Raw genomic sequence first — 13,912 nt, forward strand, 5'->3', positions numbered from 1 at the left:
ACAAATTTTAAATCAATTATGAGTATATTTATTTAAATAATTAATGGCATAAACTATCAATTTCTAAAAAATGAAAAATAAGATGAGAGCAAAATATAACCATGTAACAGCTTCCAAACCCTAGAAACTTCTTCCCAAATAGTAATGCACATGCAAAATTAGCATTTCACATGAAGGGATTTGGATTAACACATAATTAAAAAAAATAATTTCAGAGTTTTCAAAACCATCCCTAAACTTTTGAGGCAATTTGTTAACCTAACTTCAAATGGTGAAGAAAATGAAATTAAATGGAGAAAACAAAAGAACCATTCAATCCACCACATGCTATAGCCAAACCATCAATTACAACTACCCATCAACCATTCATAAAATCCACGAGGCAACCATTATCTCTCATTTTTCTTTTTCATTTATTAATTTGAACTGATTATTAATCCCAGTGAATCCAATAGTATTTCCTTTTTTTTTTATATATAATAAAATCCAACTGTTATTCTTCATAAGACTGTTTGTTATCTTTCTGTGTGTGTGTGTGTGTCTCTCTCTCTCTCCTCCATTATCAAACACACAAAGCATGAGATTCATTCCTTGTTTTTATTCTCAAACAACCCCCACCGAACTCTCTTCTCTTGTCTACTTTTCACTAAATATGTCTCTGTTTTTTTTATCCTTCCAAACAATTGTTCTTTATTGTTATTTTTAAATATTCCAGAACTTGTTATTCACTTCCAAAAATCCAACCTTTTTCACTTCCATATCTAAAAAAATCCCATCTTTGCATCATTTTCATCATAAAACTCTCAATTCTTGCTACTTTCCACTGAATCATTTTAAGTTTTTTTCCCAAACAATTGTTCTTTGTTCTTGTTTCAAGGTATCCATAACTTGTTTTTCACTTCCAAATATCCAACCTTCATCACTCCCAATCTACAACTCCCAAGTTTTTTTATTATTCAAAAATCCCAGTTTTGCATCTCTTTCATCATAGAACTCTCAAGTCCTGTCTACTTTTTACTGGATCATTCAAAGTTCCTGTTATTCACTTCCAAAAACCCAACCTTTTTCACTCCCAACCCCCAAATCTGATCATATTTGATCCAAAAATCCAATCTTTGCATCTTTTTAACCCTAAAAACCTCATCTTGGCCGCAGATTTCCATCCCCAATGCGCCACTGATGTCGTTAGCGTGCGGCATCCCCTTGCTCGAGTGCGTCTACTGCCTCGCGTGTGCGCGCTGGGCCTGGAAGCGCTTAATCCACAGCGCCGGCCACGACAGTGAGTCCTGGGGCCTCGCATCCGCCGTGGAGTTCGAACCCGTGCCACGCCTCTGCCGCTACATCCTCGCCGTCTACGAGGACGACCTTTCCAATCCTCTCTGGGCGCCGCCTGGTGGCTACGGCATGAATCCCCGCTGTGTGCTCACCAAGAAGAACTACGAGGACACTCATGGCCTAGCGCCGCCGTATTTCATATACCTCGACCACGACCACTCTGACATTGTTCTCGCCGTCCGGGGACTCAATTTGGCCAAAGAGAGTGACTATGCTGTGCTTCTTGATAACAGGCTTGGAAAGAGGAACATTGATGGAGGGTATGTTCACAATGGGCTGCTGAAGGCTGCTGCTTGGGTGTTGGATAAGGAGTGTGATGTGTTGAAGGAGTTATTGGATTTGTATCCTAGTTATACTTTGACTTTTACTGGGCACTCTTTGGGGTCTGGTGTTGCGGCAATGCTGGCTTTGGTGGTGGTGCAAAACAGGGATAAGCTTGGCAATGTGGACAGGAAGAGGGTGAGGTGTTATGCTATGGCTCCGGCACGGTGTATGTCGCTTAATCTTGCTGTTAGATATGCTGATGTTATCAACTCCGTTGTGCTTCAGGTGAGATTTTACAATGTGTTTCTCTATTTCTGTTGTTTAGCCAACTGAAGTGTCCAGTTGTGACAACCTTACATGTCGGTTATGATTGTATGGATCATGATTGGGTTTCATTACTGTGTTTACGTTCTATGTTGCTATGATTCATTTGCCCGCGTGTTTGTGGTGGGGAACAAATTGGAGTTTAACCAAGCTCTGAATGAATGCTATGCTGCGACAACATGGCGAGAAAGGTTTAGCTTTTTAGATTGTTTGCTATAGTTTGTTATATCATACAAATCATAAGTTAGATCATTCAAGATGGTTATGAGCAATTGAATCGGTTTTCTCTGTAGTCTATGTTCTCTGATTTTCATGGTGATTTCATTCTGTTCCTCTTTTTTACCCCCTCATGTGCATCAAGTAGCAAAATTGAAGTTTAAGATTTAAATGAACACTAGAGTGGTGGCAGCCTTCTGTGAAAAGAGATCATGTAATTGCAATTAAGTGTAGCTATTGGAAAATTTTCTGATGACTACTTTTTTCTAAGATTAAATGAGCTGGATATTTTTCAGAAATCCACTCTCCTGCAAACATGGATGATTTAGATGACTATTGAGGTTTATTATTTTCATGCTTTTGGACTGCAACATTTATTATACTCTTTTGATGTTTGTAGTTATTCTAAGTCCTGGTTCGCAGATTACTCTCTCCCTCTCTCTTGGGCAAGACGAGTACTCCGCTAGAAGTGTGAATTTATTCTAATAGTTGACAGAGTTATTAATCTTTGGTTGTTAATAATCAATCTTTTGGATTCTAAATGAGCAATTACATTGCTTGAGGTCTTAATAAGTTTGATGTGGTTTTACTGTTGTGGAGTAAATAAAACATGCAGCATGTTGATGCATCATGGAATCAATTTCTTTCCAAAATTTATTTTGATTAGTGATTGATTATCTCTATGATCAATGTCCTCCAATTTAAGTTGTCTCTATTATTCACGTCAGCGGTGTTGTGGCATTAGAGTAAAGCTTTCAATGAACTGAACTGGTTTTTCACATTTGTCTCAGGATGATTTCTTACCTCGGACAGCCACACCATTGGAAGACATATTCAAATCGCTCTTCTGGTACCATTTTTAATCCTTCGCATTGGTCAAAGATATTTCATTACATTGCTTCTTAATTTCATCATAATTTTTAGCTTTCCAATTCTATAGTAATGTTTTAGAAATTCACCACAATGAGATACATCTTTATCTCATGCTGAAATTTCATTGGCATTGGATTCATCGGTACAGTTTAAAGGTGTATTTATTGAGCACTTAATATTATTGTCCTGTCTCTGAATACTGGGCAGCTTGTCTATGGATGGTTTGCAGGATATTATGTTTTATCAAGCCTTCTGATTCTTCTGCCTCAATGTCTCAAACCAATCTGAACTGAACTGATCTGTCATGAACAGTTTGCCATGCCTGCTCTGTCTAAGATGCATGAAAGACACATGCATACCGGAACATGTCAAGTTAAGAGATCCGAGGCGGCTTTATGCACCTGGTCGACTATATCACATTGTTGAGCGGAAGGTGTGCAGGTAATAAACAGCGTTTCAATGCAATGATTTAGTTGGACAATGTAAATACAATCATGATTTGCTTGCAGGTTTAAGAGATATCCTCCTGTTGTTAAAACAGCAGTGCCGATCGACGGGAGATTTGAACACATTGTTCTCTCCTGCAATGCGACGGCAGACCACGCGATAATTTGGATAGAGAGAGAAGCTCAGAAAGCACTAGATGTGAGTGTCGTCAAGCTTTTTAACAATGGATTCATTCTTGTCATGGATTCTGAAAACAAAGTACTGCAGTTGATGCTTGAGAAGGAGAGGATCATGGAGCTCCCCGTGACGCAGAGGATGGAACGGCAGCAAACACTTGCAAGAGAGCACAGTGAGGAGCACAAGGCTGCACTTCGGCGTGCTGTGACATTGTCTGTGCCGGATGCGTATTCACCATCAGTTTATGGCACTTTTGATGAGAATTTGAGTAGGGTCACCGGGGAAGTGAGTACATCCTCTTCAACACGGAGTAGAATGAGTTGGGATGAGTTGATTGAAAGGGTGTTTGAGAAGGATGATTCTGGGCAGATGGTGCCCAGGAAGTCCCCTCCCTCTGCTAGAACTTAATATAAGATGCATGAACCTTTTGGTTTACCTTTGTTGTGCCATTACTAAATATGAGTTTTAGTTATAGAATGAAATTTAATTCTTGATTATAGATTTTAGATTAGACAGAATTATTCAATGGAATCAAATGGGAGCTCTTATGTGCCGCTTTGATTTTATTTTATCCTTCTTCAATGACTGAAAGTGCATTCCCTTCACTGTTAGTCTTGAGGTGGCTGACACTTGGTAATTCTACAGACCATCATAAAATAGTGCTTTTGATTTAAATTGATAAAACAATTATGCAATTCGAATGGCATTCTGAAAATTATTTATTGAGAAAATAATGAAAGAAGAACCATATTGAAAATATAAAGACAAAAGTGAATATAACACAATAGAGTAGGAAAAGGCTAAATTGCACTTAAATTTATAGATTACACAAGTGTTGTTGATGTAAACATGACAATTATATAATTATTATATCAAAAGAACTAACATGAAGATGGATAAATTATCAAACGATTATTGGTTTGATATGGATCATACATATTAGTAATATCCAAATTTTCAAATTCTCTTGATCAAAAGCAAAATCTCACATTCAAATTTGTAAATCTTTCCAATAGCCAAACAGAACTATCATAACTCAAAATTTAGACAAAGTTTATAAGATTTGAGATTCCTCCATAATTTTGTACTGAAACAGAACTGATTGAGAAAAATAAATAAATGAACATAAATAAGAATACAAGGAACATGTAAACCAAATGAAGATGGCAAGGGTGGTGTGACTATATTGTTATATAGGAAATTTCTCTACAATGGGGGAATGAAAGCCCCTAAACATGCACTATTGAGTGTCAATAATCTCATTACACTGGTATATGCAATAAGGAAACATACCCATTCTTCAAGGAACTAAGTTTGAGATTTAGGAAGTCATGTTAGAGAGTTTTTTTTTTCTTCAATCTTTGTTTTATGTTTGGAGATCCAGAACTGCTTCACCTGCAGGACAGTGAGTAACAAATGGCATCAAACCTTTCCAGAGTGTTGATGAGGTGGTAAATTATATCGAAGAATAATAAATTCAAATGCATTGTTTAGTCATATTAGAAGAATATTTGGTGAACCAGAATAAGGGCACAGACTACATGAATTGCTAATCCAATTTCATTTCTAACTTAGAGAGCAACTTCATCATGTTAAGCATGACCAAGTGTGCAGCTTAACTCAGAGTTTAAAGGTAGACAGTTTGTTCTGAATAATCTAAATTTAACTTCCCAATAAGATCCGAGTAACACTACTAATGTAGATAATTACTAGGTAAACATGAGTACAAGACTTTGACTCAAATAAGAACACTATATGTTAATTCCACAATAATCACTTGTGGCATTTTATGATACTTTTCTCTTCATTGAAGGATAAAAATGTGTGAATAGGCTATTAAAGTTTCATGAATGAAACAAAGGTTAAAAGTTTACCATGCATTCTCTTGACAAAACGCTCAAACTCCAAGAAGTTGCGTCTCTCAATGAGAACAGGGCTAAGCCTCAGGAATGTGAAAGCAGATAAATGTCTTCCATCTGGATCATTAAATGGTTTGGCATTTTCCAATATCTTGTTGTATCCGTCTCTATCATGGCAAGGGAGAGCATTCTCACTAGCCACAGGTATAGAAACATCCCATGCAGCATTCAACACCTGGTCCCAAAGTTAGATATCAATAAACTTGTTTCTGCAAATATTATGAGGAATATAATTCACAAGCACAATAGGATTTTCATAAAAAAGTTAATGTATACTTTCTTTTATTCAAGAATTAAAAACCAGAAATGACGATTTGTAAGGTAGAACATTGTTCAATATTCACCAGGTAAAAAAACCAGTTTGACAAAGTATAGCAAAAGAACTCAATTTAAACCCTCCATAACAAGAGCAATTTTTTGATGCAAAAGATGCATCCTCGATCTCAGGAATTCAGACCTCCAACTATCATGTTTCCCTTGAGTTTCATGTGTTTTATATGTATGCATGACATGTGAGCTTAAGTTCTGTCAGGTTCTTATAACCAAAAAAAAGTTATGCTGCAGTCTCAATATGATAATTCCATTTCCATATGACCAACAAGCTAACCAGTATTAAGTATCTTACAACCTGCCAGACTAAGCCTTCTGGATCTGCCAATGCTTCTGGGAAGTCTTCATGTTGATCCAAAGTACGTAACTCCACGCAAGTAAAATTTAAAGCTGCATCATGCTTCTTTAGCATTGCAGCAATTGATGCATAGCCATCCCGATTGCAAGGGTTATAAAACCCAGCAGTCAATTCAGCTGCATGGCTAGCTGTTTTGTACCACCAATGGATACCTGAAACCTACTTCAAACCGGAAAATAATACAGAAAAGGAGGTTAGATCATTAATATCTGCTTTGTATGGCAAAAAATAGCACATAAAACTCCATAAGCAAGTACAAAGGATGGTCAAAACAAGTCAAAAGCAAAAAGAGCAGAATAAACTCTAACGGTAGGAGAATAAACTCTAATGGCAGGACTGGACAAATTGCATCTTTTGGAAGGTCTTCCTGCAGATTTATACAAATTTTATCGATAAAAGGTAACAGGGATACATAATTCCTTGTTAAATGTGGATCTTAGTAGACCTTTCTGAAGAATGGCATCTTCAAAGCCTCTATCATATGAAGATGGGGCATAGAAGTCAATGCAGGATCATGTGGAAAGCTAACTGACCTTGGCAGCAATGCGCGTCCCTTCAAAGGCCAATTTGGAAAGAGATAGTACACGATCAGCATGATCCACTAACACTTGAGAATACCAACCAAGGAAGAATCTTCCATAATAGCCATCATAATCTCCTCCATCACAAAAGAATCCAGTTTCATGTGGTTGGGAATTATAATTTCCCACATTATCAGGTCCCTCTAGCCCAAAAAGAGTGGCCCCTTGCTTCAGCGGCCCTCCTTAAGCTTTTCATAAGATATTGATCATAGCACTGGAAAAAGGTATTACCAAAATACATGAAGTAATTTACATGTAAAAGGATAACTGAAGTGTCCTTATATGAAAAAGCAACAACAAACTGCTTGAAGATTAGAAACATGTGTCAAGGAGGGAATGAATTTTGTGTAATTCAACAATTGGATGAGAAATGAAGTATAAATAAAGGCTGAAAACATATTAAAAAGTAGCCACCTGAAATTCTCCAATGCCAGGATATCTCCAACCATGCTTTACTGGATAAGATGGATAACGCAACTCTCCACAAGGGCCTAGTCCAATTTCAATCTCGGAAATAACACCATCCTCAAAGAATTCATCAAATTCCACTCTAAAGCTCCTCATGTAATCAAAGTAGACCTGCAACAATTAAACACGGCATTCACCTAAAAGACAGTGCAAATAACACTTCACCTGCATTCTTAGTTGAAAAGGCTACTAGTATGCTGATGCAAAGGTTCTTCACAATGCAATAACATATGCAAATCAAAGATCAAAATGGTAAAAGGTGCTAAAGGAATCGTAAGAGCCAGAATTGCACTGCAAAACCAAGCTCATACTATAATACCACCTAAAATGGCTATAATTAATTTACCTGATACTGCAATAATAACACCTAAAATGAGAATAGATAATTTACAGATACTTAAAGCAGCATTATTTGATAAGCAATTTCATTAAAGAAATGTCTCTAGTTCCGCCTATGGCAGTTTTAGCTCAACAACTTACTGAACATTATAACTGGCAATGAACAAACACTGAAAAATTTGTACCTCCACAGCAGTCCGACCTCTTAAGATTCTTTCCTTGTCGATTCCCCAGGTAAGGCATTCAGGGTTCCTTCTTCCCTCCTTATCCGTGAAAAACATATCAGGATTGGTTCTACCAATCTCTGCAACCCAATGAGGGAGAGGAATACAAACATCGTCACCAACATTGCCTCCACATTCATGAAATGACATGACAACCTAAGTAGTGCAGATATAAAGATGTCACCACCAAACAAATCTAGAAACTACTATGTCACAAACAAACCACCACAAACTCACCTGTAGCTTGAGTTTTAATTCTCGCACAATCTGGAACAGTCTCTTATAACCACTCCAATTATATTCCTGTGGAGCATGAGCCTCAACTATCCCCCACCAACAATCAACCATGACACCATCAACATTGATAGATTTTAAAAGTCTTAGTTGCTTCAGCAACCCATCTGGATCAACCAATTCACACTTCATGTTGACAACACCAAGCTATCATCAAACACACAATGAAAATCAGCACCATTAACAACCAAGAAGAAATTTAAGTTAAAATCATATTTCAAACACTTGAAAGCACTCACAGGAAGCATAACATAAACAGGAACATAAGGAGTGCCAGCAAAATCACGCTCAGGCAATCTTCCAGTTATATCCACCACCTAAATCAAAGCAATAAACTAAAAATCCCGCATTTAATGATAAAAACCTCATTCCCAATTAGAAAAGAACCAAACCTAGAGATCTCACCTGCTTGTCATCAACAGTGTCCATAGAGCTACCAACAAGAGGTGAATTCTCCGCGGTCCTATCTCTGTCCACCATCACCACCATCCGACCCCGGCTCTCATACGGCGTTGATGCAGGCGTGTACACTCCCTTCAACCGGCAAGGCCGGCACTCCAAGCTGCGAAATGGCCCAGTAGGAGACACTCCCCTCAGGGGCATTGCCTGAGATGTCGCCATTACTGCCGGTGCCGGCGCCACTGCCGCCGTCGTCACTCCAGCGAGCTTCCCAGCCTGCACAAATTGCAAGCCCATTATTATCAAACTACAAACCTTTTACTGATCTCTTAATACATATCATATATATATATATAGCATTAATTAGATCACGTGAGGATTATATCAGCCACTCATCACGCTCCCTGATCAAGAAGCTCAAAAGATGCACCAAAATAAACGCGATATGGAAAATTATATAACCGCCAAAATAACATTTCTTAAAATTTTAATTTGTTTTAATAATATAATTGCATGCATTCAAATAAAACATATATATTATATATATATAATCTCAGCCTCCCGTTTGCGAAAGGAGTCTCACGTGACAAGCAGGCTGACGATATTTCTCAAAAGATAAAAAAATCAGGGCTGACAACATCACGTGTCAACGCATCCGCCGCTCAAAAGGCTTCGTGATCCACACGGCAAAAAAGATGCACACAGATCAATATATATCCAGAATTAATAAATAACAAATAATCATTTTAATTAATTATAGCACTAAGAGACCAGAAAAGAAAAACTCGTATTTGTCTTTTAGAAAAACAAAAAAGAAAAAAGAAAAAATAATTACTTGCATTTAAATCAAGAACCAAAAGAAAAGGAAAAACCGAGCAAGAAGATAAGAAGGGCCGAGAGAGAGAGAGAGAGAGAGCATGGAGAGAAGGACCTGCGGAGAAGGGGCGGTGGCGCCGGGTCCGGGTCGAGAGGGAAAAGTAGTGCCGTCGGGGAGTACGACCCAGCCAGCCTCGCGGGCAAGAGCGGCGATGACCTCGTTGATGTCGGCGCGGACGCGTAGATTATAGTTCCCATGCCGCCGGAGCCCCGCCAGGATCCTTGCAGTGATCGCCCGCCGGTGACGCTCCCGGAGCTTCGTCCTCTCTTTCTCCTCCTTCGGCCGGCACCGCCTCGATCCAGTCCCTCCTTGCTGTTGGTGCATCGCCGTCGCCGCCATGGCGCGTCGCTGCTGATCATCGTCGAAGAACCCTGCGTTCATAGCATCTCCCATGGCTCCGATCACCATCTCGGGACCACTTGGCACATCGTCGTCTTCTTCCTCTTTGACCTCCATCTCCAGCTCCTCCTCATCTTCGTCCTCCTCGCTTGTTCCGCCCAATTTCTCCATCTCCTGCGCCATGGATCGAAATCCGGTCAAATCCCTAACCCTAATCTCCAGATCTTCCCCATTGAAACAGATCGGTGCCGAATCTTGATCTTCGAATCTGATTGGATCTGAGATCTAGGAGAGAGAGAGAGCTCCCGGGCACGAGTCCGGGTTCTCCGGCGCTGAGCGGGAAGGCGGTCGGAGGGACGGAGGTGATCACCGGCGGGCGGAGCTCCGGCGAGGGGGGTGAAGAGGGGACGTTTGGGGATTCTAGGGTTTTCGCTCGTGTGGACGGCGCCCGCGTGTTTGGGGTTATGTTTAACACGAACGGATAGGTTCGCATGAGGTGAAGGAAGGGGATCGGACGGTTGGGAGTCTGGACACGTGTACGGTGTGAGTGGATTGTATGGATCACGCCCGTGTCGTGTGAAGGTGGTTGAGTCCTGTCACGCTTAACTGGCTCCGTGCGGTTGACTAATGAGATGTGTGATAAAATATGGTTTATATATATATATATATATCTGTTGGAAATTTGTGTAAATTATTTCAGATAAAAATTGGAAAAATATTAAATTATATTATTTTACAACAGATAAGAAAATATTTTTGGGCGGATTACTTTGGCAATATTTTGAGAAAGTGAAAATTATTAAACAAAATTGTAGCTTAAATTCAATTCTCATGTAGTGATGGTTATTTAATTCTAATTGCTTATGAACAATGGTACAGTTTGGAATCCAACCTAATGTGCAATGGCATGGGGATTCATCTCGCCATGAATTGGGGTTTGACATAACACAAGATTGACTAGTAACTAAACTCGTAACCCACGATTGTTTGTTAAGTTTAGTTTAGGGATGAAATCTTGACTCGTGTTGTCAATGTTAAATAAGAATCTCAGTATGTGAAAATATTGGCGGAAGTTCAGAACTTTCTAGTATTTGGGGGTAAAAGCAAAATGTAAAAACAAAATTTTATTAAATAAAATAATTGTTTCTAATAAAAAAATAGTGTGATAATATAATTTTTTATTAAAACAACATAATCTAAATACGTATATAAAAACAACTATTTATGTATATTGGTGCTGAACACGCGAGGCTTGTGACTAAAAGGAGGTAGGTATTGGACAAGTTTGTCTTTTCTAAAAATATTTTAGAATGGCTTTCATTATCGATAGTTGCAAAACAATCTTTCCCAATAAAAATAACCAAGCTATCGTTCATCTATTTTGTCTCCCATTTTGTTGTGAGTCAATTTTCACAACATTCATTACTAAAAACACCCGCTTTAACACTAGTTGTTGCAGCTGACAAAACCAATACCAACTCAATAAAGCGATAAATGAGTGAAAAAATATCACATTAGTTTGTCTCAACCATCTTGCTAGCTAAACCACCCAAGTCCCTAACATGTGTAAAATCTTCATCACACCACACATCATAAATATAAGTGACAAGTTGGTCCTCAAGCATCATGCATTCAATCAATGTGAAATCTTCAGAATAAAGCTCTGCAACATGGAGTAGCTTTATGGATGTTGAATTTGGAGAATTAGTCCTTTGAATCAAGGAATGACAAGAGAAGAAGTAACTTTGTGCTAGCTTCTAAGAAACAATTTTGTATTTTTGAAGTAATTTTGTATTATACCAAAAATAATTACCTTGCAAAAAAATTCAACACGATAACGGTGAAAATAAGTAATAACTTACCTCTCTCACCTAGGGTAACCATGAATTCTCATATTATCCTCCATATTAGGTATCAAGATTGAGTTTCCTTTACAAAAAGAGTTAACCTCTTCCAAAAATTCCTTCCATCCTGTCATCCTTAAGTCTTGAAGCTGAGCTCTCACCACTTCAATCTAACGTATGGCTTGAACAATATTCTGATCTTTTCATTGTAAGGCAAGTAACACCTCATTTGTTATCCCCAACAAACGCCTCATCAAATACATCACAAATACAAACTAATAGTTTTCTATTTTTCAATCAAACTTGCCACTATACCTATATTATCATTAGAAGCACCATCGTTATGTACATTTTGGAGTACCTCCAACATTGAAGTCTAAATAGAGATTAATTGGAGAATGGTAGTGTAATGTGATCCCAACGAGTGTCCCTTAGTCATAGTAAGCTAGATTCTTAATTTTTTTCTCTCTATCACTGATTATCTCTCTCTTCTCAAATTGTTCAACCAACCTATCATGGCGATGTTGCCAAAGTTGGTCTCCGCTATTGTACGACACTCTGGTAGCATTAATAATCACGGAAACCTTTTTGGAAAAAAATTACTCACAATCCGATTTCTTTAGCAACATCAACAATCACTAACTAGAGTTGGTGAACAAAACAATAGATATACCTTGCATAGGATAAGTGTTTTTAAACCATTGAACTTACCTCGTATATTTGGTGCCCCATCATATCCTTGCCCTCTCAATCTCAAGAGAGACAACACATATATCGCAAATAGGCAATCAATGGCATTCTACTAAGAAATGCGAGTGGTGTCAGGCACATGAACCACAGCAAGGAACCGTTCTTTTTATTCACAGCAAGGAACCGTTCTATCACATATCCCAAATTCATGAATAAACATTTTTTCTTTTTATTTTTTTCTAACTTCATACCCTAAATTTTATAAATGGCCAATCCCAACTATCAATTTAAAACTTATAAAGTGAGAGCATGCCTCGTATAACTAATTAAATATTCCAACTAATCTTTCTTTGTTTCAAATTTTTTTATATTTTAAGCTTCAATTGCATTCTTATTGACATTTTTAATTGAAAACAGAAAACAATTGTGATCAAATTGAGAGAGGTACTTCTCAAACACAAAGTGTATATTTGACTAAAAAAAAAGCATCAAACCTAATTAGTGGATCCCTCCCCAACATGCCTTGATATTGATTGGTTGCAAATCTGCAACATGCCAATATGAGGTAGAGATTAGTAATTTGTTAATGGAAATATCAAATGTCATTAGTTGCACAACATCAAAATTATATAATTAGTGAACTACAAGCACCCTATCTTGCAAACTTACAGTCAATAAAACAAACCATTCTCAAGCATAACAACTTGGTAAATTATATCAAAGTAGCCATTAATTGTGCTTCCAATCATCACTGACCACATTTTCAATTTGAATTCTTTCCTTTGGGGAATAAGGGTCCCCATCTATTCAAGTTATAAATTAAATCAAATTAAGGAAAAAAACACACACACACACACACACACACACACACACACACATCACGCATCCAAATTGAAATAATCTCAAAGCAAGTTCCCTTAAGTAACAACCAAGAGCCAGAGGTGCCTAATTGGAATTTATACTTTGCAATCAAATCCTAAGGAAGGCCAAAAATTCAATGTCATCTCATATAGAATCTAGATCACTGTCAAGGACTCAAATGGAAATATCAAGAACCAATGTCATGTTTCAAAATAAATTAACAATTTCATAAAGAATATATAAACAAAATTGTCCTCATATACTTCAATACTTGAATTACAAGATCCAAATGAAAATTGAAAAACATTCTAATGGTTTTAAAAAATATATATATACATGGAACCTCCAATTATTTCATTACAATGACATTAATTAATTTTTCTGAGGTTGGTGAAGTTGCCGATGGTAGCAAAGGAGTCAAATTGCCACTGCCGGAGAAGGATGGAGTCACGAAGTAACGGAGCATTATCTCATTGCGGCATTGATGACTCGGTCAAGTTAGTGAGACAAGAGTTAGTAAAGGAGTGTTTGGATTGGCTTCTTTTAAGCCCATAAGTGTTTTCTTATAAGTTAAGCACTTTTGGGAAAAAAATATTCGGATTGGTTTTTTTATTTGTAAAAGCAGAAGCGGATAAAAAAATGAAAAATAGCTTTTTCCAGAAAGCTAGCTATGTGGTGCTTTTGGAAAAAAAAAAACACTTCTCAGAAGCTATTTTGGGGGTTGTTGATGTGACACCCGCAAGTGCACGAGGT

At 37.7% G+C, this 13,912-nt stretch overlaps 2 protein-coding genes across 3 annotated transcripts; one reads left to right on the plus strand and one right to left on the minus strand.

Annotated features, from left to right (window-relative positions):
• The first annotated feature begins 557 nt into the window (after positions 1–557).
• On the plus strand, positions 558–4,202 carry LOC120264454. 2 transcript variants are annotated; one of them, XM_039272273.1, is made up of 5 exons: positions 559–1,884; positions 2,931–2,989; positions 3,325–3,453; positions 3,522–3,657; positions 3,727–4,202. In XM_039272273.1, the coding sequence occupies exons 1-5, from the start codon at positions 1,180–1,182 to the stop codon at positions 4,042–4,044; spliced, it is 1,347 nt and encodes a 448-aa protein (XP_039128207.1). In that variant the 5' UTR covers positions 559–1,179; the 3' UTR covers positions 4,045–4,202. The 2 variants fall into 2 exon arrangements, with proteins under 2 accessions (XP_039128200.1, XP_039128207.1); XM_039272266.1 differs by having other exon boundaries at positions 558–1,884; positions 3,522–4,202.
• Positions 4,203–4,794: 592 nt separating this feature from the next.
• On the minus strand, positions 4,795–10,539 carry LOC120259735 (beta-amylase 2, chloroplastic-like). The gene is given in 11 exon segments (XM_039267248.1): positions 4,795–5,031; positions 5,511–5,730; positions 6,184–6,402; positions 6,777–6,965; positions 6,967–7,038; positions 7,239–7,403; positions 7,817–8,011; positions 8,093–8,296; positions 8,389–8,466; positions 8,555–8,824; positions 9,480–10,539. Coding segments are annotated over 11 exon segments (2,109 nt in total). The 5' UTR covers positions 9,948–10,539; the 3' UTR covers positions 4,795–5,002.
• Positions 10,540–13,912: the final 3,373 nt, after the last annotated feature.

Source organism: Dioscorea cayenensis, chromosome 1 (assembly GCF_009730915.1).
Source record: "Dioscorea cayenensis subsp. rotundata cultivar TDr96_F1 chromosome 1, TDr96_F1_v2_PseudoChromosome.rev07_lg8_w22 25.fasta, whole genome shotgun sequence".
NCBI classification, from domain to species: domain Eukaryota; kingdom Viridiplantae; phylum Streptophyta; class Magnoliopsida; order Dioscoreales; family Dioscoreaceae; genus Dioscorea; species Dioscorea cayenensis.